The 26,283-nt window shown below is 44.3% G+C and overlaps 3 protein-coding genes across 11 annotated transcripts in view; all 3 read right to left on the bottom strand.

Annotated features, from left to right (window-relative positions):
- FNIP1 (folliculin interacting protein 1) overlaps positions 1-4,067 on the bottom strand; it is a 70,273-nt gene extending 66,206 nt beyond the window's left edge. Inside the window, exon 1 of one of the 2 annotated variants that reach the window (XM_075766812.1) lies at positions 3,869-4,067. In XM_075766812.1, coding sequence (XP_075622927.1) covers positions 3,869-3,957 — 89 coding nt within the window. In that variant the 5' untranslated portion in view covers positions 3,958-4,067. The remainder of the gene's footprint in view (positions 1-3,868) is intronic. The other variant, XM_075766813.1, reaches the window with a different exon arrangement.
- A 713-nt stretch (positions 4,068-4,780) lies between these two features.
- MEIKIN (meiotic kinetochore factor) lies at positions 4,781-19,817 on the bottom strand. Of its 4 annotated transcripts, XR_012837679.1 has the most exons (15): positions 19,488-19,800; positions 17,815-17,902; positions 17,510-17,588; positions 16,436-16,496; positions 15,610-15,753; positions 15,089-15,208; positions 14,808-14,847; positions 13,527-13,588; positions 12,654-12,748; positions 12,143-12,322; positions 11,696-11,776; positions 10,799-10,954; positions 10,399-10,522; positions 9,025-9,133; positions 7,901-7,953 (listed from the first exon to the last, which is right to left on the bottom strand). XR_012837679.1 is itself a non-coding variant. In XM_075766114.1 (14 exons), exons 1-14 carry the CDS (start codon positions 19,669-19,671, stop codon positions 9,087-9,089), a joined length of 1,461 nt encoding a protein of 486 aa, XP_075622229.1. In that variant the 5' UTR covers positions 19,672-19,817; the 3' UTR covers positions 8,884-9,086. The 4 variants fall into 4 exon arrangements, 3 of the variants coding, with proteins under 3 accessions (XP_075622228.1, XP_075622229.1, XP_075622227.1); XM_075766114.1 differs by lacking the exon at positions 7,901-7,953 and having other exon boundaries at positions 8,884-9,133; positions 19,488-19,817; XM_075766113.1 differs by lacking the exons at positions 10,399-10,522; positions 10,799-10,954 and having other exon boundaries at positions 4,781-7,953.
- Positions 19,818-20,656: 839 nt separating this feature from the next.
- ACSL6 (acyl-CoA synthetase long chain family member 6) overlaps positions 20,657-26,283 on the bottom strand; it is a 59,273-nt gene continuing 53,646 nt past the window's right edge. For all 5 annotated transcript variants that reach the window (XM_075766107.1, XM_075766111.1, XM_075766108.1 and 2 more), the window contains one exon: positions 20,657-25,578. In XM_075766107.1, the coding sequence (XP_075622222.1) occupies positions 25,438-25,578 (141 nt within the window). In that variant the 3' untranslated portion in view covers positions 20,657-25,437. The remainder of the gene's footprint in view (positions 25,579-26,283) is intronic.

Below are 26,283 nucleotides of genomic sequence, written 5' to 3' on the forward strand. Positions count from 1 at the left end.
ATAAAAAGCTGGTTGAGTTGTGAGTGGTTTAGCAGCTCCCTCTTCTCCAAAGCACTGAGGCAGACCCCTACAAAGCCAGAAAAGAAACAGTAGCTTAAAATTGGTATCTGTGGCAGTAACTTAAATGTGCAGTGGAACACTTTGTGTGCCCATTACATTTAGCAGAAACGTGTGGCTGCTTCTGCTTAGTTTAAGGAAGTTTTTGTAAGATTGTTTCCATTTTACTGGGGAAATGGATCAGAAAATTCTGGAAGCAGGTTTATTTAATTGCTATTTTAGAGTATATATACATTTTAGACATGTATAGCACACAACTAGTGAACAGCTTTACGTGTTTTTACAAAATGAATACTTTGATTCTAAAATTCTAGAAAACAACATACCTGAAATCTCCTATTCCTAATAGCTGTAAGAGCCCAAGCCTGGGCTGAGCTCTCCTATCACCACAGCCGCCAGTGCCAGATGCTACAATAGGGCCAAGAGCTCCTATTTATAGTAAAAGTTACCCTCAGGGAAAATCCACTCACGTATTATTTGCAGTAGACAGTGGGTACTCTACACCTTGGAACTTAAGGGTTTGTCTTTTCTCTAGAATACTTGCAGGTATTTCTGTGCTTCTTGTAAACAGATTTTACCACTAAAATTTTGAATATTCTTGTTCACCATGTGAATGTCAAGCTGTACTGAGATTTTTCAATCTAAGGGCCAAGCCTGCCAATTGCCCTCAGTTAAACTGAAGAGCAAAAATACTAACACGTAGTGGATCTATTGTTATTTCCTAAGGCTTCTTCTGTAAAAGAAACTGCTTTTTTATATATATATATATAAAAAATATATATATAAAGGGGCAAACTGCTACTTTACAGTTGCTAATTTACTGGTCACATCATTAACCTCTCCAGCACCTAGTTCTGAAGGATTTTACACAGTTTGGCCAGACCCAGACTCAGAAAATTTCGCACAGAAAGAGATTCTGGGCAGGAAAAAAAGAAAAAACTGAAGCAAACAAACAACTAAACAAAATATGTTTCCCCTGAAAAGTATTAATAATTTTATTTTTGAAACACTGTAAGCTCAGATTAAGTAGAATTTATGTCCTGGTAAATTTTAACAATAAGCCTGATGAAAATGCAAAATATTCACAGTCAAAAAAAGAATCAGCATCAAAATCATCCTTAAATGTTCTGCCATACTGATGTCACTGCTAGAGTAGCTGGGCTTTTCTCTGTAAGTACACATTATTCCCAAAATCTATTAAGAGAATTTACGTATTTTTTTATAGTTGTTCTACAGAGTCTCCTCAGTAAGAGGACCAAGCTTTCAAAGTGAGGACAGTGAGAAATAACAGCACTGAGAATATTTGGAAAGTGTTCTGTTATTTAGAATGTAAACAGATAATCATACATCGATTCATAAACATAACCTTGCCCCACTGGAACTGATGAGGCTGTTGCCTTCAGGTTTACTGGAACCAGGAACAGTCTAAAAATGCAGAGTGCTTGTTTCCAGTCTCTGAAGACCCAGCTGTAATAAATAACAATCTTTATTTTGTGTATTATCCAAAAGTTTCACCAGTAACTGATAAGACCGTACATAGTGAGGATTAACTACAGGCTTACGCCCATTCGGAAAATGAGAGCAGCCGTTAGGAGAGCCGTGTATTATTTTTTGAAGACTAATACAGATGCCCTCTAGCCATGTTGCCTAAGAGCCGGGTCTCCCAACCCCCAAAGCCTTAGCCAAAAGGGCAGTCAGCCTCCTCCTGGGATCTTATATCTGTGGGTCTGCCGAAAAAAAAAAAAAAAAAACAAACCTGCAAATTCACTAGTTACCAGTCGACAGTTCACATCACAAAGTGAAACTGCACTATGAAAATGAAGGAGGATAAGAGCAGACAGAGTGACATCTCTTTTTTATATTATTTTGCATCCAGTTTGGCACAGAATGATCCAGGTGAAGAGGGGAGAAGAGACTCCCTCTCGCTCCTTTCAACACAGGCATGATCCCCACGTTTCTGCCCCAGGGTCTCCACTGCAGCTGTTGAATTAACCGTCAGACTTCTATACAAATCCATCACTAACAAGTGTCTTAACAGGGGGGAAAGGCAAGGCAGTTATACCGAGCAGTCCTAGCGCCCCTTCCCCACCAAGAGGTCTGATCCCAGTATTAAGCCGATTTAGAAAATAAGATGACACAGACATCATTAAAACGTTTTGTCTCTTAAAAAGAATCATTTAAAAAAAAGGAACCACCTTCACAGTAAATAGCTGAGAGGTGTGAGCAGCTGTGATCAGTGTCTTTACATTAAAAGGTGTGTGCTAGCAGTTAAAGCACTGGACCTCAGGTAGCATCCAGGAGTGTGTTCTGACTCACTGACACAAAAAGATCCGTGAACATTCCATGAAAACGGTGACGCTTCAATTACTGCAGATATACTATTAGCCACCTAAATTGCTAAATTGTATCACTGCAGTTAAAAGGACTATCCCACCACATAAAATTAAGCCCATCAGCTAGAGATCTCCCCTCAGAGAGCAACCCAAGGGCTGATCATTTGTAGGTAATAAATTTCAAGGCAGCGGATGGGAGGAGAGTTTTACCACACTGTTAGAAGTGCTTCAACAAGTGCGTTGCTCTTACTAATGAAGCGTATTGTATTTGCATCCAAGTCACAAACTCTGCACTCTAAAGTGATTTTGCAGGTTACATCTTCACGACACCAGCCAGGACTGGGACTGCATCGCTTTCCAGCACAATCATTATCCACTCGTGGAACAACACTTATTTTACAGCCACAAAAACTACCTATTTCCAAGCTAACTAACCCCCGAGGAGGCCCTGGGTGATTTCTAGGCCCCGGTGCAGAAGCGCGGAGGGAAGCTGCTCCCCTGCCAAGTCCCCACGCAGGACCACGAACCGGAGCCGCCACCGAAGCCCCGCCGAGGGGTTTCGTGACCCCGCGGCCGCCCAGCTCCGGCAGCCCACCCGAGTGGAGTGGGCAGAGAAGGGCTGCCTCTCCTGCCTCCCCGCGTTGTGCTTGGCACCTCGCGGCGGATCCAGTTTTGTTGCGGTTAGAGCATGACAAATTTCACGAGAAACCCTACACCTCTCTTGGCAGCGGCCAAAACTTCACGTTTTCTCCCCCCTTCCTCCACGTTTCCGAGGTCGCTCCCCGGGGATGGCAACCCGCCTGCCCGCCTCAAGCAGAATGGCGCCTCTCCCCCCCCTCTCCGGCCTGCAGCATCCCCGGAGGGAGCCGCGGGGGGCCGGGGGCCCCACAGCCGCCCCGCGGAGGGGGGAGGCCGCCGCTGATCGCGACCGGGTGAAACCGACAGGAAGGCGGTGATGGACCGACGCGGGGCTGTGCCCCGCTCCGCTGCGGGCTGCCCGGGGCGGGGGGGAGCCGCGCTGTGAGGGGCCGCCCTGAGGGGAGGCAGCCCGGGGAGGGGGAGGCACGACCCAGCCTGAGGAGACGCGGCCCCCGGCGCGGAAGGCAGCCGTGAGGGGAGGCAGCCGTGAGGGGAGGCAGCGCAGCGGCCCCGACGTGGCGGCCCCGGGGAGCTGCCGCCCAGCGCCCGCCTGAGGGGCCCGGGCCGGGGCATCTCGGCGCCCTCCCCCCGGACTCCCGCGGCAGGGCGGGGGAAGGACCCCGGGGCCAGCGGTACGCGGGAGGCTGAGGAGAGCGGGGGAACGGCGCCAAGCGGCCCCGCCGCAGCACGGGCGGCTGCCGAGCGGGAAGGGGGCTGCGGCCGAGGGGAAAGGGGGCTGCGGCCCGCCCTCCCGCGGGGCAGGGCAGGCGGCGGAGGGCGGCAGGGAACTCGGCGCAGAAGTTTGGGTCAGGGGAGGAGGGCGGCCCCATCCCGGTTACCTGAAGACACAGTCGTCCCTGGCGTCCCTGGCCGGAGAGATCAGCCCGTGCTTCTTGTTGAAGAGCTTCTGGAACAGGGTGGGCGGCATCTTGGGGCGCCGCCGCTGGCCCCCGCCGCCGAGGAGCTGGGCTCCGCGCAGCGCCGTCCCCTCACCGCGGACTAGTTCCGCCCGCCCGACTCCATTCGGTGTCACAGTCATATGACAGACGTTAGTCACTCGGCGCTGCCAGCAGGGGCGGGCCGGCGGGGCGGGCCGGGGCGCTGATTGGCGGCGGCCCCACGTGGGGAAGCGGAGCGGGCCGGGCGCGGCGGGGGGGGGGGGCGGCAGCCGGAGCGGCCCCGGGACAGACGCCGGTGAGAGCGGCGGGGCCGCCGGCCCCCTCCCCCGGGCCGCTCCTGCCGAGGGGACGCGCCTGCTCCCCGCCGTATTTGCCCAAGGAGCCGGGCAGCGAGGGGCGGCTGGTTTGCGTTCCTGCCCCAGAGGGAAGCCGGAGAGAGAAGCACCGGCCAGGCACAGCGAGGGCACGACCGGGCATGGAATCCTTCTCGCCGCTGTACCCAGCATCTGCGGGACTTTCCGTGCAGGGGTGCAGCAGAGACAGGAGAACGCAGCTCCTGCCCCTGTCCTCCCTCCCGCGTACCCGCCGGGGCACATGGAAGCGATGCTCAGCGGAACAGAACTAGCACGGCTTGGACGCAAAGCCCCCACAGAAGGTGGACCGCGGGTATTCTGCACGCAGAGGATGCCATCGTTACGAATAAAACATCCATCTACGCATAATACTCAGCAGGTGAATCCAGGAGAAATGTATCAGCCAATAAAAAAAAAAAAAGCGATCGATTTTATAAAATCAAAATATTTACAGATTTTTGCAAAACTTTATTAGTAAATGTTTAAATGCAATGGAAACACTGTTACAGTTAAGGGTCTCCTTCAACATCTCCCTGTTCAGATACAACACTACTAGAAAGTTTAATTACGAACTGACAAAACTGACTCATCCACTTTCCCTAGAAAATGGAATTAAACTACAACAGTGTATGATGTCAGATTAAATTAAGCAGACTATTTTAAAAAGACATAATTTAGTGCGTGTCTAACAGCTATATAATGATTCCTCACAATCAGCCATCTGTAGGAACTTTGGTTTTCATCTACTAGAAGTTGAAGATAATTCTATCAGAAAATAGGAATTAATGTTTTAGATGCATCTTTTTCCCCTTGTTCTGTATGCAAGATACACCTGCCCGCCACAGATTTACAGATGACCGATCTTTACATCCTTTCACCATGTGAAAGCCTCCTAGCTTCAAGATGGGCACGTAAATACAGTCTCAAATATAAGAAGTCCTCAGGGAACACTATGAAATAACAGAATTTTGGCCAGGACATACAACTCAGCTTTCAGTAGTTTTGCAAGTTACAGCGCTGCAGATTTAGCTAATCTCAAGTGCATTAAAATTCAAACTGATAGAATCCCTTTAAAAGTAAATATTAACCTGTTCCAAAACTGCTAAATTAATAGCAAGTGATTCCGATAGGCTTGATTAACATACCTCACCAAGGGAGTGGAGGATGGACAGCAAGAGAAATAAAGGATAAATACAAGTTTAACTGTCCATTTTCCTATAGAAACATCCCTGTAGGTTAATCTTCATATCCACACAAAGAACATGAATTTCAACTTATCCGTCCATCCAGCGTGCATTGCCTCGGGCCCCAAACCTCTCCTGTCTGTGCGTAGAGATTATGAACCAAGACAGAACCACTCGCACGGAAGGTCCTTGCCCTCCAACAGCTAGTACACCTACCCCTGTAGCACTCCGGTGCGAGGAGCAAACATCTCTCATCGTCTCCGAGCACTTTAAGTCAAAGTCTCCTAGAAGTACACTTCAGATAACAAAAATAATTGAACAGCATTAATGAAAAACCTCTTATAGATCTATAAATCTATATAGATGTGTTTACTAAACACGCATCTGCAACGCACAATTCCTAGTGATAAAGTATTATCGCAGTTCTTGCATGGCCTGACTCACTGGGAGCGATTCCATTCAAGCCATTAGGACTTCATCACGTCTAGGATGTGACAGAGCAGCCCTACTGACACTGAACAGATTTCTCTCCTGAATCACTCCACAAATAAGCTCTTCTGTACTACCCATTAACTGCCCATGACCCATAACCTTTATCCACTAATATGGAAGAGCCAGTTTCCACTTGAAATGAAATTTTATGTAGTCATTCTTCAGTCTAAAACCAAAACATGGGAAAATGCCTTCCCTTTGAGAACAGCAGAACAAGAGTAGATATTGTTGCGGCCTCAAAATGAATAAAATTTCCTTCCCTGGGGCAGAGCGCTAGTCTGGTAATTAATTATACTTTCTCCAAGAGTCAGACAAAAGATGAAAATAAGAAGCAGCGCTTTTGTAACTGAAGGGAAGGACAAGAGAGATTGTGGTTCGTGATATTTGTGTCCTCCTATGTAGCCTCATCACATCAAGAAAAACAAAAGCAAAACTCAGCAATATTCAGGCTGCTGCAGCCAACTCCACAGACACATGCCGTATTTTCTTCTCTTGTACTCTCCAATTGGTTTGTCAGTGCCAGTCTGTTTCTTGTATACAAACTACAAAACAGTTTGGGGCAAAATAAGTGTTTTTTCCTAGGACTCCTAGAACACCCTTACGATAAGCATCTCCTTTATTCTGGACCATCCTTTACTTGAACAATCATTATCATCACAACTTACTAGATACACAACTTTCAATTTTGCTTAAAGCTACATCAAGGAGCTCACCTCTACCTTCTAGGGGCTCAAGATTCTTGCGTAATTACCAGTGGGTTAGTATTTGTAAGAACAAGGATATTGATAATTAGAAGCATACCCAAGAGGACTCCAAAGAGTTATTGGCAGAACTCATTCTACTAATGCTTAAAGGAAAAAATAACAGCATCATTTTTAACCTTGAGCCATACAGTATATTTATACAATACTTGTTCATAGACTAATCTAGGAGCATTTATTTTGCACTTCCTTCTACCCCAGAGCAATGGGAAAAGGCTCAGGGTCTGAACTTTCACAGGTCTTTTCAAATGTAGTCAAACTAATTAAACTTATGGACTTTATAGATCTTCTTGATGTGCTCTTTTTGGAAATACAGAACTATTTTCCAGGGCATGAATGGTCTGGGTGATAATACTGAGAAACAAACTCAGACTGCAAGAGCTTTGGAAAGCCATACTATCATTTTAAAACATTGAAAAACCTACTTTATGACTACAAAAGAGTCTGAGTAAGGGGTGTTGTAGTGAGAACACTGTAGGGATCCAAATTACTTTAGCCTGCAGCGAGTGCTAGTGGAGAAAAACTGTGCTCTTGTCAGTGTTTTTTGAGGCATTCAGCACACTGCTAAGAATGACATTTATGGATTAACAAGCACAAGATGAACTGGAAGCACTGGGGATCAAATCTATGTGCCAGATAGCGTGAGCAGTAACCTGAAAATCCAGAACGCCAATATCCAGCTCTTGAGACAGTTCAGCTATAAAAAGGGTTTTTCCACCTTTGTGTTCATGAGAGGCACCTACTTCCTCTGCACAAGTCTGAAGCCACCAGAAGAAACAATGACTGAGGTAAGTGATATTACAAATAACCGAGATGAAATTCCTACGTGACCATCCTCAGGCACTTCCGTGGTTTCTAACCCACCAGTAACCCCTGTGTCTTTGCTGCTGCATGGATCCCCATCCCCTACCCCCACTGAGATGGCAGACCAAAGGACCTCGCTAGCACACTGTCTCTCAAACACTGGCGTGCTGCCCCCAGGCTTATCTCTACTGAGCCCGGTTTTATCCCTTTCCCCCTTCAAATCTAGTTTAAAGCTCTTTCAATGAGCCCTGCTAACTCCTGCGCAAAGATCCATTTCCCCCTTTGAGACTGGTGTACCCAGTCTGTTGCCAGTAGGCCTGGTGTCATGTAGACCGACCCATGATCAAAAAACCCCAAAATCCTGCTGGTGATCCAGGCTCAGAGCCAGGTATTGATCTGCTGGGTCTGCCTGGTTCTCCCCTCATCATTCCCTGCAACCGAAGGACAGAGGAGAACACTACTCACTCTCCTGATCCCTTAACTAGTCGTCCCAAGCCCTGAAGTCTCTCGAGTGCCCTTGGACTTCTTGTTGCAACTTCATCGCTGGCTACCTGGAAAATCAATAACAGATAGTCATCCAAGGGCTGTACCAAGGTAGGAAGCTTTTTCTTCTCATCTTTAACTCAGGCCCTATCAAGGCAGCAGACTTCCCTAAGAAGTGGGTCTGGTCTGCACGTTGGGCCTCCTGTTCCCTTCAGGAAGGAATCTCTTATGACAATGACCCAGCTTTTTTACTTTATGGAAGCAGTTTTGACACAGGGCATAGGCTGACTTAACCTCAGCGAACCATCATCCTCGTTGTCGTTCGGTTCCATTGCAGATCCTCGTACCTGTTATGCCAGGGCACCTGGGAAGGTGGAGGAGTCACAGAGGAGACGCGTCTGCTGCGCTGGCCAGCACCTTGTCACCATTGTTCCCTTTCCCTTAAGTCACTGCGTTCAGCCAGGCGGAGAGAGAATAGGGAATCAGCTCCATGTCATACATCCTGCCTGTCAGGCCTGTCCCAGGGAAGGCAGTGTGTGATCCCAGTAATCTATCCCTCTCTCGCACTCCTTGATACCCCTCAACCCACTCACCTCCTCCCAGAGCTCTGCCACTGAGTGGAGGAGCTCCTCCACCTGGGTGCACCTCCCTCCGGCGTGCTCACTGCTGCCGTCCGTACTGGTGTAAGAGCAGGGCACAGCCTGCAGCCCTGCACCAGGGAGGCTGCGTGTTCCCACCGGAGTCCCATTGTGGAGGGACCTGCGGGCTCCCACTGGCTCTTGGCTTCCCTGAGGTCCCCCCGCTTCAGGAACCTCCTGAGCATTCCACCACGGATCATGCCAGCACTGGCACAGAACAACACCCAGGATGAGATCTAGTTGCTTGTACAAAATAATTTAATATTAAGTACCTGAGTAAAGTATTTACAAGCTTACTGCAAAGCATTAACTAAATTTCAAACAATGTCTATGCCAAAAAAATACACGGCCATTAATTACTGGTAAATAGTTCTGTTTCACCTCTCTGCCGCAGCAGCAAGACAGCTATTTCTTCTGTTGACTCCTGCTGAAACCCAGAAATCTCATCTATGTTTACAGCAGATCCAGTTTTTGGTACTCGTAATAGTATCTGCGGAAAAAGTGAGAAGTTAAATACTATCAGTAAAATGGCACATTCTCAAGTGTAAGACAAAGCTCACTGAACTGACAAGCTGTTTAGATGTTCAACAGATATCTATGCTATCATTTGTTTGGAGGAATCTGAATCTTGTAGGTCAATTGCTAGTGAGAAGACAACAGTAGTCTTGAGTGTACATACGTTCCTAATGAAAAAGAGCATCATCTGAAAGACTCCTTGAGCAGAGATGAAACCATTCAACATAAACCCCCTACCATCACCTTTAGGTAGTCTAATTCCCAATTCCCAGGCTCCTCTAGAAAATGTACTCAATCTGTAATAAAGTAGGAGAATATTTGGACCTAGAAAACTGCAATTCCATTGGAAATTTGTGTATATTCAGTATTTTTGAAAGCTATTATGCTTACGCAGGATCTCTGTATTAAATTAAGCCAGCATAAATGACAAATAAAACTTGCAGAAAGCTTGCATTGTCTGTGAAGAGCTACTTTAAACTTAGGAAGACATATGCCATCCAGTGGCACACTAAGAAACTTCAGGAGAGATTGGAAAGGGAAGAGATTGTACATCTCCGGTAGCAATGAGACAGTTTTGTACTCAGTTCTCATTTTTTGTTTAACAAAAATCTAGAAGTGAAGAAAGGAGTTTCCCCTATGTTAAGGGTCTCAGGAGAAAAGAACAGAAACCTTTAAAGAAAACCTGAATATTTTTAAAGAAAAACATACCCTATTACATGAACTATTTTGGAGGAGGGGAAATACTGGATGCTAAAGACCTCGGTTTAGCTTAGAAAGATGAAACACACACCAATGGCTGAAAGCTGAAGTCAGACATATTCACCCTAGAAATAAGGCACAGGATAATAATTTACTAAACAAGCTGGTATCCTTTCTAGGGAGTCTCCACACCAGCAGTGAAGCTCACAGTTGTGTTTAGGAGTAACCTGAAGAGGTGCAGATAGTCCCAGAGTTACGCAGTAGCACCCTCCAGCCTCACTGATCTAGGCTATGAAATGGCTAGACTATATTAATTGCTATGGTAAAGATCCTTGGAGGAGAAAACATTATTGTGGTTTGTTAATGAAACACTGCTGCACGAGAACACTGTTAAGTCCGAAATTTGAAGTTTTCAGCATCTTTTACTCTTTAGCCTTGTGATTTTTCCAAATATTCAGACTAAAAAAAGCCCCAAATCACCTTTAAACACTCAAATAGCCAGTTACCATCTGCACAGTGAACCAATTCTATATTTATTACCTTCAGGCACCCCTTTGGGAAGGCAGAACACTTTTGTATTAACTGGAATTTGGTGAAGCCCGGAAGGCCTCTGGCATGGTGAAGTTCTGACAATGGAGCAGATTTCTTGCCTGCCACACAGAGGCTGAAAAGATTAATGACACTTCATTCACACAACTATTTCCATTGAAGAAATATTCCTCTAGGGAAATTAGAGATGGCATGCAGAATTCTTGGGATGTCATTAGAAAACATTTAAGACTACTCGTGTACACTTAATATGCTACTGGAAAGGGTGACAGAAAGCTTCAAAGCTTAAAGGTTTTCTTCAGCTGTTTGTAATACAGTAAGGCTTTAACATATAGTATATTGCATACTAGCATGCCAAAACTGGATTTTAAAAATGCAATAAAATTAGAACCTGAAAAATATTCTTTTCTTCTGGACTTTGAGGCATAATTTCTTTTTCTGAGCTCAGAGATGCAGGAACAATTTCTTCTGAATTTACATATGGACCTGTGGTATTCAGGAACAGGTCTTCCCCAGGTGAGGCTTTGCACACTGGTGACAAGCTAAGCTACAGTTCCATCAAAATACAAAACATACAGCAATAACTGCCCAATTAAATAATACGCAACAATTAAAATCACCCAACACTTGTTGGTTCATGCAAAAAATGTTCTATTGCATCAAAAATATGATTTAGGACTCCAGTGATTCCTGCGTTCAGCCTCCAACAAGACTCTGATGTTCTCTATTTGTTAATCTAGTATTCATAAACCCAAGGATGTTTGCAACACCCCTAGGAAAGCCCAGTATGTTTTCCTGCCAAATAATCTGGTGCAAAACTAAGCAGTCTTTTGTACTATTGTCTATTGTAACAGTTTACCTTTTTCTAAACAAATATACAGTTTGCTGATTTGGTTGGGAGCTACAGCACAAAAGCGACAGATATCACTCCTATCGCTGCAGAGAGAAGCGGTAGTACTATACTGCCTTTACTGACAAAGAATGCAAACTGCCATTTAAGTATCAAGTTTGCTTCTATCAAAGGGGTAATGCAAGTAAAGCTACTAGGTGCTGGTTTTACATTAGAAGCTGTTGCAAAAATACAAATCAGATACCTAGGGTTTTTGCTGTGGTTTTCTAACTGTCCAACTGATTGAATTTAACATGTTGTTTGTTGTGCCATTTGTATTGTACAAATTGTACAAATTGTGTACTTGTATAAGTACAGCCAGAATTGAACTGTGCCATGAAGAACAATTTGTTTGGTTTTAATCATTACCAAAAAAAAAGTATCAGGATAGACACTCACATCTAGCTCTGCAGGCTGAGCATAACCAAGATTTCTTAGGGCTTTCTTTTCCTCCATGATCAGCATGGTCGAACTCATTTGCTAAACAAAAACAGAGAAGAATTCAGTATTAGTTTCCAATTCTTTGCTGTTTATTATTAGACCTACAGTATTCCCCTAGTACACAATACTATTTATAACAACTCCATTCAGAATTACTAATAGTTCTTTTTTTAGGGTTTAACTACTGAATTCCTGTCATTCACTTTTTTTTTCAGTCTTACACTCTCCAAAATTAAGACAAAGAATCCGTTTACAGAAAGCACCCATTTCAGGTCCCCTTTGCAACTAGGGGATAAAGCACTTCCTACCACTTGTCATATTTAATTGTAACTCTTGTCATGATTCAAAACTCTCACTTCAATTGTATGCCTTTGCTGATCAGTGGGGCACAATGGGAATACTTACCACCACAGCATCTGTCCGTTTGGACGGCAGCACTTCTGCCGTCATCCCCGCTGACCTGGCTGAAGCGTTTCCTGGGGCATCAAGCTGACTGAATGACCATGTACCTTCTTCTAATGCATCAGAATTTTTTTCCTTCTTCTTACACTTCAGCCTTTTGGGTTCAGCAGTTCGATTGTCAGGCTGAAGGGTGAAACAATTACATTTTGTGTTATAAAGTGAATCTCTATAGTCTAGTAAGCACTAACAAAGAGAGTCCCACTGTCATACTCGAGCTCTACACAACTGATTTGGTACCACTGACAGAGTCAGACTGGAAAACAGCGAGCTCAGGGGGCACCCATGACTACTACTGGTATCCAGAGGTAGAGGCAAGCCACATCTTCACTCGGCCATTGTCTGCAGGCAGCCCTTTCGAGGGAACTGCTGCACTTCCAGGTGGAGTCTTCCACCATGCAAGGAAGGAGCAAGTCATTTCTGTTACAACCTGGCTGATTTATTAAGGATCTTTCACCTTTCTTTCCGGTCCTAATGGTGAAGAACAGCGCATACCAGTTTTTAGGTCTGGAGTTCTCTCTCTTGCAGCTGTAATTTTACAGACTTTTTTTCCTGTGATAAATTTCCAACAAATTAATTAACTTGAGACAAAGACCACAGCTACTCTCCAACCCATGTCTTACAGGATGGTTTTCAAAGAGAGATCATTCCACAGCCACCCATGTAAACACATTTCCTCCCTTCAATATAATTCTTATCTCCCTCTCCCCGCCAACAGGGCTGCTTTACTCCTCTCCTTTTCCTTGAGGAAACAAGGTTGCTTATTAATCTTATGTTCACCTGGCTATTTACTGCCAGACACACGTACTGTGGGAGCAGAGGAATTGCATAATCACAGCAGTCTTTGCCAGTGGCAACTTCTGCTGCTATTACAGTCCAAATTAAGCAGGGGAAAATTATGTGGTACCTGGGCCGCAGCCAGAATTGCATCAGTCACAGTTCAGAACTGTAGTTACATGAGGGACTCCTAATAGTATTTGTGAAGCTGATATGAACTAAGTTCAAGTAAGGAGCGCGATACAAACAGTTCCGTTCCTGGATAAGTTAAATAAGAAATGCTAATTTGCATTTAGCATGACAGATGATTAAATGGAAAAATGCAGGGTTCGGGGGTTTTTTGTTCTTCTAACACGTTAATTAGAACCAAGTCTTATTTACAGGGAGGATTTTCAATTCATACTTTCCCTTCTAGACACAACTGACCTTAGCCTGTGTCAGGGGAACAAATGACCCAGTAGAAGCCTGGTTCTAATATTTTGCCATCATTTAAGTTCAGGTAGAATATTCTGTTGTCTCACAGCTAGTACAACTGCTTCAGGTCATATTTTACCTGCCAGAGTAGTTGAAACACTTAATGCTGAAGAACTGTAATTGCAATTCGATGGTCTCTTTCTAGGAGAGGAGGGGAAAAAAGTGAACAACTATTCTGAATGATTGTTAACATTCAAAAAAAATAGTACAAGGAAATCATAGGAAAATATAGACTGAGTGAAAAGGGTAACGCTTATTTTTAAAAATACTGTTACTGAGTTACTTCATCACACTTTACAATTATTTGATAGTTTATCATCAAGTCACACAGCTTACTCTGAAGATACTTGCAGCTTAAGACCTACAGAAGGCATTCAGTAAAGTACTCAGCACTGAAGCATACTATGACAGGACATATTTAAGGTGAATGCAGGGAAAAATTAGGTTCACAAGAAAATTCAGATTAAGCCGTGTAGAGATCTGTAACAGTAAGATTGGTATAAATGAGTTGTGAATGGAAATGTCTGCATGCAAGCCTGGAACCAGCAGCACAAAGGTTAAAAGAAAGGATACTGTTCCTAGAAAAACGCCCATATTACTCAGAGTTTTACGTCAGGACCTGAAGGCGGCACTGTGACAAGGCCAAGTACAGAAGATGCAGTGAAGACCTTACACTGTGATAAAACTACAGCACAGATGACTTGTCAGCAGAAAATCTGTCGTCCCAACAACAGGAGGGTGGCAAGAGGGTCGCAGCACATCACATACACCATTCCACTTCCTGGCGGACATGTGTGTCAGTTTTTTCTTATTTGGAAATGGGCAGCAACCTGGCCCAAGACTTATGAAGGCTGAGGTCAGCAAGATTCTGAAGCAAAGGAGTGCCCCATTAAGCTGGTGATTCCTAAAGAACATAAAAGATCTGCCCAAAACCTAATTTTGTCCTGGGCAAGCACAGACCACCAGAGACTTAATGAGGACTAGCCCCTCGTATCCTGTACTGCACAGGCAATCCTGGCCAGACCACCCAGGCACACACATCTTGCCGCCTGTGACTGAATGAAATCTGACAGAATAAGTGCAATTGGATAAAAACAACTTATTTAGGGATAAATGGCACCTTCCCCTTCCATAAAATCCTGCACTGACTTCCCTACAGCTGCAAGACCAAAAGTCTGTAAGGCAAACTCTTAACTGACTGGATACACCAATTTCAAAGTTAGTGAGGACACAGCTGAAACTCAACAGACATGTTTGCAGGATCAGAGGCTTCTTCGTACTGGCCTTTCTTTTAAAGATCAGTCAAAAGAGAAAAACCTGAACATTTAGGTATATCAAAAGAGTCTGCTTTGCTGATTACCTTCTAGTATATTGGTCTTGAAAATCCTCCGGTACGGGTTCTAAAAAAACATAAAAGCTAAACTTTAAAAGAAAAAGCTACGCAGACCAGACAATGTTTTAGTGCACATTAAATTATAAAGCAAAATATTAGAAGCAAACACAGAGCACTAGCAGGAAGCTGCTCTTCGTTATGCAGACATGCCTTAAATGAAACGATCATTACGTATTTTATACAGGCTCCTTGCACTAGAGTGAAATTTGTTTATGTATATATTATTAAGTATTATAGAAAAGAATTACCTAATATTGCTGAAAGATTTGAGATCTGTGGTATCTTATCTATGGTCATGGCTTTGCTGGAGTCCAGGAGAGTAGAGTTCTTGTACTTGTCAGTGTCCCCAGAGTAAACATTACTTCTTTCTGGAAATAAAAGATATAAGTGCAAGCTTCTTATGCTGAAATTCATTGAGTTATTAAATTTGTGACCAAACTGAAAGCAATCAGGAACTTGAAAGCAAAGTGAAAGCACTGTCTTGGCTCAAACAGCTGCAGAAAAGTTTGGGAGGAATTTGACTCAAAGCAGATTTGCTGGTCACCCCCAATAAACACCTTGTCTCAACAATGAATACTTTGAGTTTACAGTGTGATTCAAATTACACGAGGACCAGATACACAGATCCCATGTTATGCACAGGTTGGCTTATAGCAAAGATCTGACCTGGTGGGTCACACCAAGAGAGGCCACTGGTCTTTCTACTGTAGATAGTCCCACACACATCTTCTACATCAAATAAAGCTCAGAAAAACCCCAGAATTCTCACCTGAATGATCATCTCTGAATGTTTCAGGAGATGGCCAACTGTTCAGGCTGTCACTAGCACATGTGTTATAATCAGCAGTTGAATCTACATCCAAACACTCTAGGAGAAAGGTTGAAACACCTGTGGGAAGAGTCATTCCCGTACCTAGAGAGAGACAAAAAAGGCAGCTACCAAAAAAAAAAAGTATTATCTTGTACAAACCATCAGCATTTCCTCATCTAAGTTTCAATCTTCTGATGAGCTATATATTGTCAAGTCACTATCTTACACTGATTCATAATACAGTTAAAGAAACAAATAAACAAAGGGCATCCTGAAGCCAAATTTACACTACCATAAGCTAAAAGAAGACACCTTCCTTGCTCAAGGCTCACTAGAAATACCTGAAGAACTTAGCCTCCACTAAGGTAATTCCCAGCCAGGTTTGTTTTCAGAAGGACATGCTATTTAGTCACAAGCTTTTCAAAATGCAGGTTTGAGTAAACTGAAGAACTGATGTCAACAACTACTTCTGTCAATGATAAAACCGAGATCATGTGGTTTTCAATAGGCTGGGCTCAAGACTGTCTCAGGTCTTGCAGGGCTCCTGTCCTGTTTGTGCTGCCTTCAACCAATTCACGTGAACCAAGCCACATGTGGGAATAAGAGGCAGAAGTCCAGCCAGTGGACCTTTACTTTCTAATATCACGCAGTCAGAACCAGTACAAGAACTGCACACCAGTACTTTTATAGAAATATAACAAAAATAATAACATGAATTTTACATTTAGTTTTATACACATCTAAAAATATATTTAATAATATAATGTATTGCCATTATACTCACTTGAAGTCACGTCAGCATTTTTCAAACTTTCTTTACTTTCAAAGTTGATTATCAGGGATTCCTAAAATTAAATGACCAATACAACCAACCTGAGAAAACTGGATGCAGACAAGGAAATGCAATTAAATGTATTCCTACATTAGCAGATGCTCAGAAACTTACTGCCTGGTACTTCTCTACTTAAACTTGCTATTCATGGTGTAATTTGCACTAGGGTTTTCATGCATTATTAACAAGTCTGCAGTCTGACTTAGAGTTCTAAAATTCCTAATGAATACCCAGTATTTTGATCCTACAATCTTTGCTGGATGAGACTCCCAGTGAAATCATATTGATGTCAACTAAAGTATGCACAGGACAGCAGTGGAGTAATGAATTTCCCTGTCTTTTGATTCGTTTTTTTTTAAAGGTACAATTCATGCTGCTCATTTTCAGATTCCTCGATTGCTCCTATAAATACAAACAACTATGTTGTTTAAGTAGTATATTCTATGAAACTAAGCATTTGCAGGACAGGTAAATAATTGGGGGGCTCTAACTAAGAGGTAACATTTTAAAAAAACTAGTTTTACACCAGTATCACTCAAGCCCTTTGCTGCAGCAGATTTCAGTTCAAAAACACCTGGTGAACTATCTTCTCGCCATTGCAGTATGAACTGTCCCGTAACACTTCTGCTCAGTCATCTCCAAATACTTTGTTCCAGTTGTACTGACATGAGAAAGAATGCAACAGTGACTTTGCCAAAGGCCTGTGTCTGAACCAGAAGTGAGCAAGTCTCTGGAATCACACTCTAATGAGACATCTTCCACACAACACAACTGCTATGGCCTTTCCTCGTTAAGGATAATTAGCATTGATGTCTTCCCATGCTACCAATAGCTCTAACAGCTTTTATTCCGGACAAAGATACAGGAAAATGTCACTAAAATACAAGTTCAGCCTGAAAAATGTGTGCAGACACACACAACTCATGGGAAATTCTACTTGATTAGAAAAAGAATTTAACATGTCATGTTTCTTTGATTTAGCCTCCATAAGTTACTAGTAGATAAAGAGCAAGACAGTATGCTCACCTTCAGCGGTACAGTGCTTTCTTCTATTTTCTCTTCATTTTTCTCCAAGTCTGTTTCTTCTTTGATGTTCACTTGATTGCTACAGTTGAAGAACAGAGCTAAGCTCAATACACAGAGCTACACTGTTGTAGAGGAAGGCAATAAAAACTACAAAATGTCTGTATGAGGCACCAACAAACAGTCTGACAAACATCTGCTTACCAAGAGTTTGGACTGCACATCTCCAAGAGACATCTCATGCAGGCAAAACACCACAAATGATTAGCCAGTGTTAATAACGGTGTACTGAATGAGTTCTAACACACCTTTGGTTGGATGAATGGCTCGCTTTGGTGACTTCAAGATTTTCTTTAATTTTTGGTAGGGTTTTCACACTGGACTTGCCCTTCAGGCCTAGGGAGAAACAAGTATTTAGTTCAGTGATTTTACTTTTAATGTTAGAATTTAGATGATCATTTCTAACAGGGCACTTGTAGCTATTCCCCCTCTTCCATGCCTATAACAATTTTGACACTATTATCACAAACACTGTAAAGTCTGAACTTGCTTTATTATTTTTACCCAAGCTTTTTTTTAATCAATGTATCAACAAGAGCCAAAAAATAGCCAACCTCAAGAAATACGTCAGGTGGTTTAGCAACCACTCAATTAAAAGGAAAAAGCCACCTTGGAAGTGACCTTTACCATACCAAGGTTCAAAGTAGTTTGAGTCTAAATCAGTTTTAGATTGATTTTATCAGGAGTATCATAAGAATTTTGACATAAATTGGTCCTCACTGTATATAATCCCAAAGGCCATGATGATAAATTACTTAGGAACTAGCAAATTTCAGGGATATATTTTCTTATCCTAAAACCAAATTTGTAAGTTCTTTAGCTTTCTGTTTTCTTTTCAGTAGCCAGGAGCTAGAAACAGCCAAACGTTCTAGACTTACACTTTTATGACAGCAAGTTAATAGAGCATCCACCACCACGCTACACAACGGGTCTGAAGCGCTGCAGCGTTCCCCCAGCGCTGCAGAGCCCAGACCTCACTGGGAGTTCAGGACAGGACAATGTATGTGCAGGACTCAGCCCTTCCCCTTTCTTCTGTGTCCATGTAAGCATGAAAAGCAAACAGACCTCAAAGGCTGCTAGTTGCACCCCGTTAGGTACGCAAAAGTTACTAAACCCCTACGAGAGCACAAGCCAGCGGAGCCGGCTCAAGCCAGAAACTAACATTCATTGTACAATTACCGTTAAATTACCAAGATCAGCGAGGTACCAAGACATCCCACGCTGCTCTTCTCCATTTATTCAGCAAGTTACACTGTCAGCCTTTACTTGAATCCCATGCCTTTCCCTCAGACTGCTTTTTTTTTTTCTTTTTTTCTCCCAATTCCTAACTCGAGATCTGTTAAATTGCATTCAGCGATGCAGCTGTTCCATTTGAGGAACGACTCTAGTTTTGTAAGGTATCCTCTTAAAGGTGGGCAAGGGTTTTGTGGTGCCATTTCTAAAGGAAATGATGGGGGGGGGGGGGGGAAGGGGTACCTTACAAAAGGAAAAAACTCTTTTTATTATTATCTAACAGCTAAAACTGAGAAAACGGTCCTGTTGCCAGATCGGCTGCCCGCTTTCTCCATGCCGTAAGGGACACGACAAACCGCTTCCCCGCCTCACGGAGGACCAGCTCGGCTGGACGCAAAGGGTGAGGAGCCCAGTGCCACGGGGCCGTGGGGGACGCCGAAGCCACCCGACGTTAATCAGACCCTAACTGATAACAACCTTCCGGGAGGGCGACAACCTGACCGACACCCTCACGCACTCCTCACACTACCATGAAAACACAAGTGCTGGACAAAGCCCGGCTCACCACCCTCCCCCCCGGCCTTGGCCCCGCCGCCTCCCCGCTGGTGCGACTCGGCCTCCCGACACGGCCCGGCCCGGCCCCCGCGGCGCTTCGCCCCAGCACGGCGGCGGGAGGAAGAGCGCTTACTGCCGGGCTGCGGCCCGCGGGGGCCCGCGCTCTCGAAGAGGCGCCGCCGGCACGGCTGGGAGACTCCGACCCGGCCGCCGGCTCTGCCCAGGGGAGCGGCCGCCCCCGGCAGCGGGGACGGACGGCGCTTCTTCGGCGGTGCCTTTCCGCTCCGGGAAGCGCTCTGCCAGCGGGACCGCTCCATGCCGGGGCCCCGTTGCCTCAGCAGCCCCGAGAGGCGGGAAGACACAGGCGGGAGCTGGGCTCGGGCTGCCCTCAGGGAACAACAACCGCCCGAGCTCCCTCCGCCAGCGCCAACCGCCCCCCCGCCGTTGCCCGGCGCTCCCCCACGGCCCCAGCCCGCATGCGCGGCGGTACCCAGGGCCGGCAGCAGGCGGCGCCACCGCCCCGAGGCGGGTCTGGGGTGTCGGTCCTGCCGCCGGGGGGCTCGGCCCGGCCTGAGGGGAGGGGGGAGGGCCCGCAGGCAGCCGCGGTGGGCACGGGAGGTGGCGGGTCCTCGCCCCGCTGCGGGACTGCCCGCCGACGGACGGCACCCTGGGGGAGGCGGCGCAGCTGTAGAGGCGCAGGAAGGGGGAGAGTTGCCTTTTCCTGGGCCCGTTATCAGCGCGCGTCTGGCCTGAGGATTTTTATGCTGGAGGAGTGTGAGTTGACGCTGAGGGCGGCTGTGAACCTGGTCGAGAGAAACGGAGAGAGGGGAGAGCGGTCCCCGGGCCGGGCCAAGCCCCAGGCCCGCACCCACACCAGCTGTGGGGCCGCGGCCGGGCCCCTCGGGCGGGCCGGGGACACAGAAACCCGGCGGCCCATGGCGGCTGTTGCCTGAACCGGCCACCGGTTTCTGACGCGAAATGAGGGCGGCATTGCCCGGGGATAGCCCGGCCTGCTCCGCTCCCGTCCTGCTGCCGGCCCTGCCGCGGGCTGCCCGGCCTGCTCCCGCTCACCGGTGTCGGCTAATAAACATGCCGATGGATGTGGGTTTATAATATTGCATCTCACTATCGAAATTGTGTAACTTATATTCCTTTTATTGATCAGACCTCATGTTTCAGCTTAAGTTTACAGAGCAGAGGAATCTGATTGCTTCGTTAACATGAAAAATTTAAGCTCATTCTTCGGCGTTACTGGATTTCCAAGTGAAGGGAGAGATGCAAATGCACACAAAAACTGGAATAGAGACTGAATGCTTTTAAACTTTATTGTTTTAGACACATAGTCTGAAAAAATACTATGCATTCCCAGTTGTCAATTGATATTAAACAAGCATGTACATTTGGTTATATTATTACTGAATTAAAATAAATTGAAACCATTACAGAAAGACTGCTGCATCTTCAGAGAACTTTGCAACAATTTTTTCGTAGAAGATAGCTAAAATCAATCTCAGGTTCCAATATTCCTTTGGTCGTTACTTTATTTTTTGTTTGTTTGTTTTGTACACCACGTTTAGTATAGGCACGCATTCTGAACGACTTCCTACCGATTGAGAGGACAGAGTGCTGGAAGAACAACAGGTTTTATAAAAGAGCATTTATTGTATGTCAGTCCACAAGAAAAATCTTATGAGTGGTTTTGAGAAATGTGACAATTTAATTCTTTACAAAAATTTCCATAGATGACTTTTTGATATACATGCTAATATACCAAAACTGAAAAATCTTTAATTACAGTTAAGATTATTTTTTTTTTTACACAAATGTATATGTTATATTTTAACCCCTTCACTTTCGGTTGAAAATAGAATAGGCAACACTTACGAAAATGCCTCATTTGTTAGCGGCTTGTACTTTGCTAAAATACATAACAAAAAGCTGAAATGAAGCAAAGGGCTTAAAGTGGCTCTAGATGCCTCAGAAAACATTTTATTTTGGAACAATTCCAGGGATCTGAAACTTTTTCCCTCCCAGACTACAAGCATCCAGCTTTCTCCTCCGAAAAGCACAGCCTCAGCTTCACCATTTCAAGGGAGTAAAGGTGGTGTAGAAACCATTGAATGTGCATAGGACCAGGAGTGTTAACTCCAAGAAGAAACAAAGGTCTAATTCTGATTATCTGGGGTTTTTTCCACAGACAAAACCAGAGTGAGCTAAAGATACAAAAAGTACACAGATAGAATTGCCTCTAAATAAAATGCTCTTCCAAATTTTCTGTAAGGCATCAAGAGGTCTTTAAGTAATCTGTTACCATGCAAAAATAGTATATTCTTTCCCAGTTTACATTCATCTTGTAGCAGTTTATTTACATATAGATCACCAGTTTGTGCTTTTAACACATGGAAAATAAAAAGAAAAAAAAATCTATAGTTAATGTGTTTCATTCCAGAAGATTAAGTCAGTTTATTTTCTGTTCTATGCAAGAATTTCATATTCATGGCAAAAATGACACTGGACTTTACTGATGCTGATATATACTTACTAACAGCAACGACAGATTGCAAAGTAGTCCTTTTACCAATAAACAACTCACCATCTTTCTCACTTGATGCGTATCAACCATTTTAACCTGCAGATGTGCTTTTCAGGACACAATAATGCTGCATGTTTCCTGCCAACACGGGGTTAAGACTGGTATGGTTTCTGTTCCACTCCTCTGTGTTTGACCATTTCTGTAGCAGAACAGTATTTTCTCTGTGCAATATATCGAGCAAAGAACATACAAAATATATGACTAAGCAATATTCTCTTCCCGGAAAATGTATTTTATTCTGGTTTTTATATATGAGCACTGGAGAGAGCCTTCCAGTGATTTCAGAGGCATATTTGGTGCGCGGAGCCTCGCAGCACGCCCACTGCGGCGTAACCCTGCGGGGAAGAGGGTGCAAACGGCTTTGGCGGCCACAGTGCTTTGGGGTATCGGCCTCCTGCCTGACCCCCCCTCTGCCCCGCTCTGGTGGCAGAGCGTTGTGCTCAGTGCAGTGGCCTTGCTGTGGTTCTGTCACTAAGCGGTGGCGGAATGAACCCCCAGATGAGAGTGATTAGTTAAAACCAGTCACCCAGAAGCCATCACTCGGAGAGAGAGAGATGGGTAACTTGCATTGCCACTTATGCAATGGCACTCGAGTCTCAGCTCTTTTGATAAGATGAATATTGGAAATTAATTTTGTAATTAGCTGTCTTGAGAAAACAAACCAACCAACCAACCAACTGGTTATTGGGCAGCCCTGGTGATTTTTCCTTGGTGGTCACAAGAAGTATTTCAGTTTAAGAAAGCTCGATGCAAAACAAGTATTCCTGAAATTTGGAGAGAAGCATGTTTGTGCCTAGCCCGTGTGTTGCACATGTATTCAAGTTTTAATCTCTCACAACATTGTTATGATTATGGCGAGAGAGTGACCTGCAGAGGAAAATCTGATTACACAAGAAAGTATTCAAGAGAGCTTTTAGTTTATTTATACAGTTTTTCACAAGTTCTGGACATATTCACACTTTTGGTGCAGCAACACAATTTCTCCCTAATTTTGCATCATCCTAGTGTGGCCACATCTGTATTTTTTCTTATTTGTTTGGTGGTCATATCTTTGGCTCTAGCGCATCTGACATTTTGCATCAAATGCCGAAAGAACAACGGCATTATATTCTTAAAATAACAGCCATCTAAGCCGTAAATAAACTCGTGTTGGGATCTTCTACACTTATACAAAGTCAGATTTTAGTTAGCTAGAGAAGTCTGGTAAACTGAAATCATCTTAGAAGAAAATTATATTAAATTCATGTGGTAGAGAAAGGTCAGTGGAAAATAGCTTTTCTGTACTTATTTAGATGACTAGTTTTCGGGTTTGTTTTTTTTTTTTTATTTTAAAAGTATGTCGCATTAAAACAGGAAATTGTACTAATTCTTCACTGCTTTGGAGCGTGCGTATGTAATGACTGTCTTCTGGCTGATACAAAAAGGAGATGAACTAGACTCCGCAGAGATGAAAATCCTTTATGACTTGACCTAAAGAGCCAGATTTTGTACAGTAATTCCTATCCTCTGTAGACGTGGCAGACGCAAATTCCCCAGGGATGCTGTTGCTGTGTACATTGGTGAAAAATGAACGTACAGTACCATCAGATCGCAGGAGCGGTATTTCTTAATTGCTTTGGACTGGTATGAGTCATTGCACTGGAATCAAAAGGGGAATCGGGCGCAAAAAGGGATTCAGACAAATCCTTCCACATCTGATAAATCAAATCACTATGTTCTTTATATGAGTGATTATGTTAGCTGATACAGTTTCCTTTGTATCATTTTGTTCTGAAATTACTGCAATAAATCAGTCTTTGTGTAACACTAACTCATTAATTCAATTTATTTCATTTTGAAGCATGCAGTGGAATTTCAGAGGGAAAATAAGAGGTCATTTAGATTAAAAATTTAAACTTTTAGCTTCAAAAGTCTACAGTGGATTCCAGTTTAAAAGAGAAAATAAGTGTGCTTTCACTGTCCTAGCGAAGAAGATCTAGCAGGCACAGCTCCATGCTAGTATGCACTGGTGCAACGAACAGCAGCTATTAAAATACACATAGATATTTCGGACCCTGTTTAGCAGAAGGAAGCCACTGACAGTCCAAGCATTCAAGCGACTTGACGCTACAGTTTTCTCATTGTTTTGTACCGTGCTTTATTTCAGGAGCGAGCTCCGTTCCCCTTCCCGTGGGACTTGTCCCCTTTCAATGGCTGCAGCTGGTTGTGAAATCTCCAGTTTCATCCCGACCACTTGCTCTTTATTCCAGAGAGGCCACTGGAAGTGACGACAGCAGGAACTGAGGCTTCCAGACGTCTCAACGTAAAGCTGTTTTCTTAGCAGGCCTTTCCGCAGCCACGTCGTGTTTTACCGTACCATGACACCTTACGACTGCAACGGCTACCGCAGCCTTTCGCCCATCCCTGCGCGCCTTCCGGAGCAGCATCTCTTCCTCTCCCATGGCCAGCCGAAGGATGCCCTCCGCCGCTGCATCTCAGGCCAGCCTTTCTCCCAAACCGATTTATTTTGCTAAGCCCCATTCAGAATTGCAGCTTAAACCTTGTGCTCCGTTTCTTTAGCACTGTTTCTGAAAGGGAGTTAGTCCAACTGGACTACGCAGCATTAGCAGCATGTAAAGTAATAAATTAGGGACCGGGAGCATATGGGTTAATGTGAACTCCCACAGAAAGACGCCCCAGAGCCAGCGATGCTTTACAACCTTCTCGGTTTGAGTAGTTCAGATGTCCGTGAGTGTGCTGTGCTGAAGGAGGCCCTAATGCAAAATCAGCATGCCATGTATAAACTGAGTTCAGATGAAAAGGAAACGGAGGGAATTCTATCCTACCGCTTCCTAACCTCTTCTTTAATTTCAATTTAATCCATTAGATGTCATATACTAACAGGTCTATTAAGTACAAATAGTGGGAGATTCATTCCTATTTCTATTCCGGTTGTTAGGTCATTAATGATTAAATCAAATCAATGTAATTTATGTCCTGGAAAATATAAAAACTATCACTTAATATATAAACCAATACCCAGCTTGAAGTTCCAAATCAGGGAAAACAGACTTCACCATCAATCACTGATTGTTTGAGGTAGACCACATTATTGAATTACCCACAATTTTAGTTTCTAATGTATTACGTTATATACAGACAGACATACCTGAAATTTTCCCTATTTTAATTAGACATGTTTGTAGTTATTAATAAGGTAAGTTTCCATAATTTACTTGGTCATAGATTGAAATTTCTGTATGTTCTGTGGCAATTTAGCCTGATTCTTAGTAGTACCCTACTGCCTACATAGAGTAAAAAATAAATTGTATCACACTCGATGGAAAAAAGAAGGAGAATTATGGTTAGTGGTGAAATCCTAGAACAATGAAAGGCTCAAATGTCAGATTCTGATGCTTATCCATTTCAGCTGTCATTCTGGCTCTGTACTTTTGAGTATTATTCTAGTATTGCTACGAAGTCCATTATTCAGAAGATTCTTCCCGTAATTTCAGATGGAGATGCTCGAATACAGCTCTTCTATTTGTTTTTTGAAGTAATCTCTTAGTTCGGGTCTCTTAGCCTTTAACGTTGGTGTCAACAAACCATTTTGTACTGAGAACATATCAGAGTGAATGTAAATGGCTTTGACCTAAAATAAAGAAGGGATATATTTATAGCAAAAATTACAGGCACCACACTCAGTAAGCATCGCCTCTCCCGCCAGCCTTGCCGTGTCGCTGTGCCTGGCGCCCAGGAGACCCTTCCGCCGGGTCTCCAGGGTTTTCCTCACCTGCCCAAATTTTCCGAGGTGATGCTAAATCCCCCCCCACCCCTCACCACTCCCTGCTCTCCTCCTTGTTTTCCTGTGTGCGCGCTGACCCCCCAGCCAGCCAGCCCAGAAGGGAGCTCTCCGAGGGAATGAACGCATAAACCTCTTTTCCGTCTGAAACCAAGGCCGAAACACAGCGAGGCAGAGCGCGAGGGGCAGTACACCACATGCGATATTGTAACGGCGGAGTTTCACACGGTTGAAAGGCCGTGGAAGAGAAGGGAAGGGAGGGAGGGCAGGGAGTCGTGCTAAGAAACGTCATCTTAACCGAACGGCAAAAGAAAGCAAGCAGCACTAGTTCGGTCTTGCAAAATTACCATAAAGCTTTGCAGGCGCAAAGACTGTACATGATGATCATCTTTAAAGAAGAATTGATGGTGTTTTACTAGCTACTTAAAATGATATAAAATCATTCATCCTAGGCAAACAGGATTTTACAAGGCTGCCCTTGTTAGCGGCGGTGCCTCTGAGCACAGCAGGGAGCCTGGCAGCACAGATGGGAGCGAGCTTTTCCTTCCAGGGCGT

The sequence above is a fragment of the Balearica regulorum genome, chromosome 14, assembly GCF_011004875.1.
Source record: "Balearica regulorum gibbericeps isolate bBalReg1 chromosome 14, bBalReg1.pri, whole genome shotgun sequence".
NCBI lineage: Eukaryota > Metazoa > Chordata > Aves > Gruiformes > Gruidae > Balearica > Balearica regulorum.

Coding starts and splice junctions, on each gene's coding strand:
- MEIKIN (XM_075766114.1), bottom strand. CDS start 19,671: ATGGAGCGGTCCCGCTGGCAGAGCGCTTCCCGGAGCGGAAAGGCACCG. Junction 17,903..19,487: donor CCGCGGGCCGCAGCCCGGCA/GTAAGCGCTCTT, acceptor GTTTCTCCCTAG/GCCTGAAGGGCAAGTCCAGT. Junction 11,777..12,142: donor AACGGACAGATGCTGTGGTG/GTAAGTATTCCC, acceptor GTTTTTGTTTAG/CAAATGAGTTCGACCATGCT.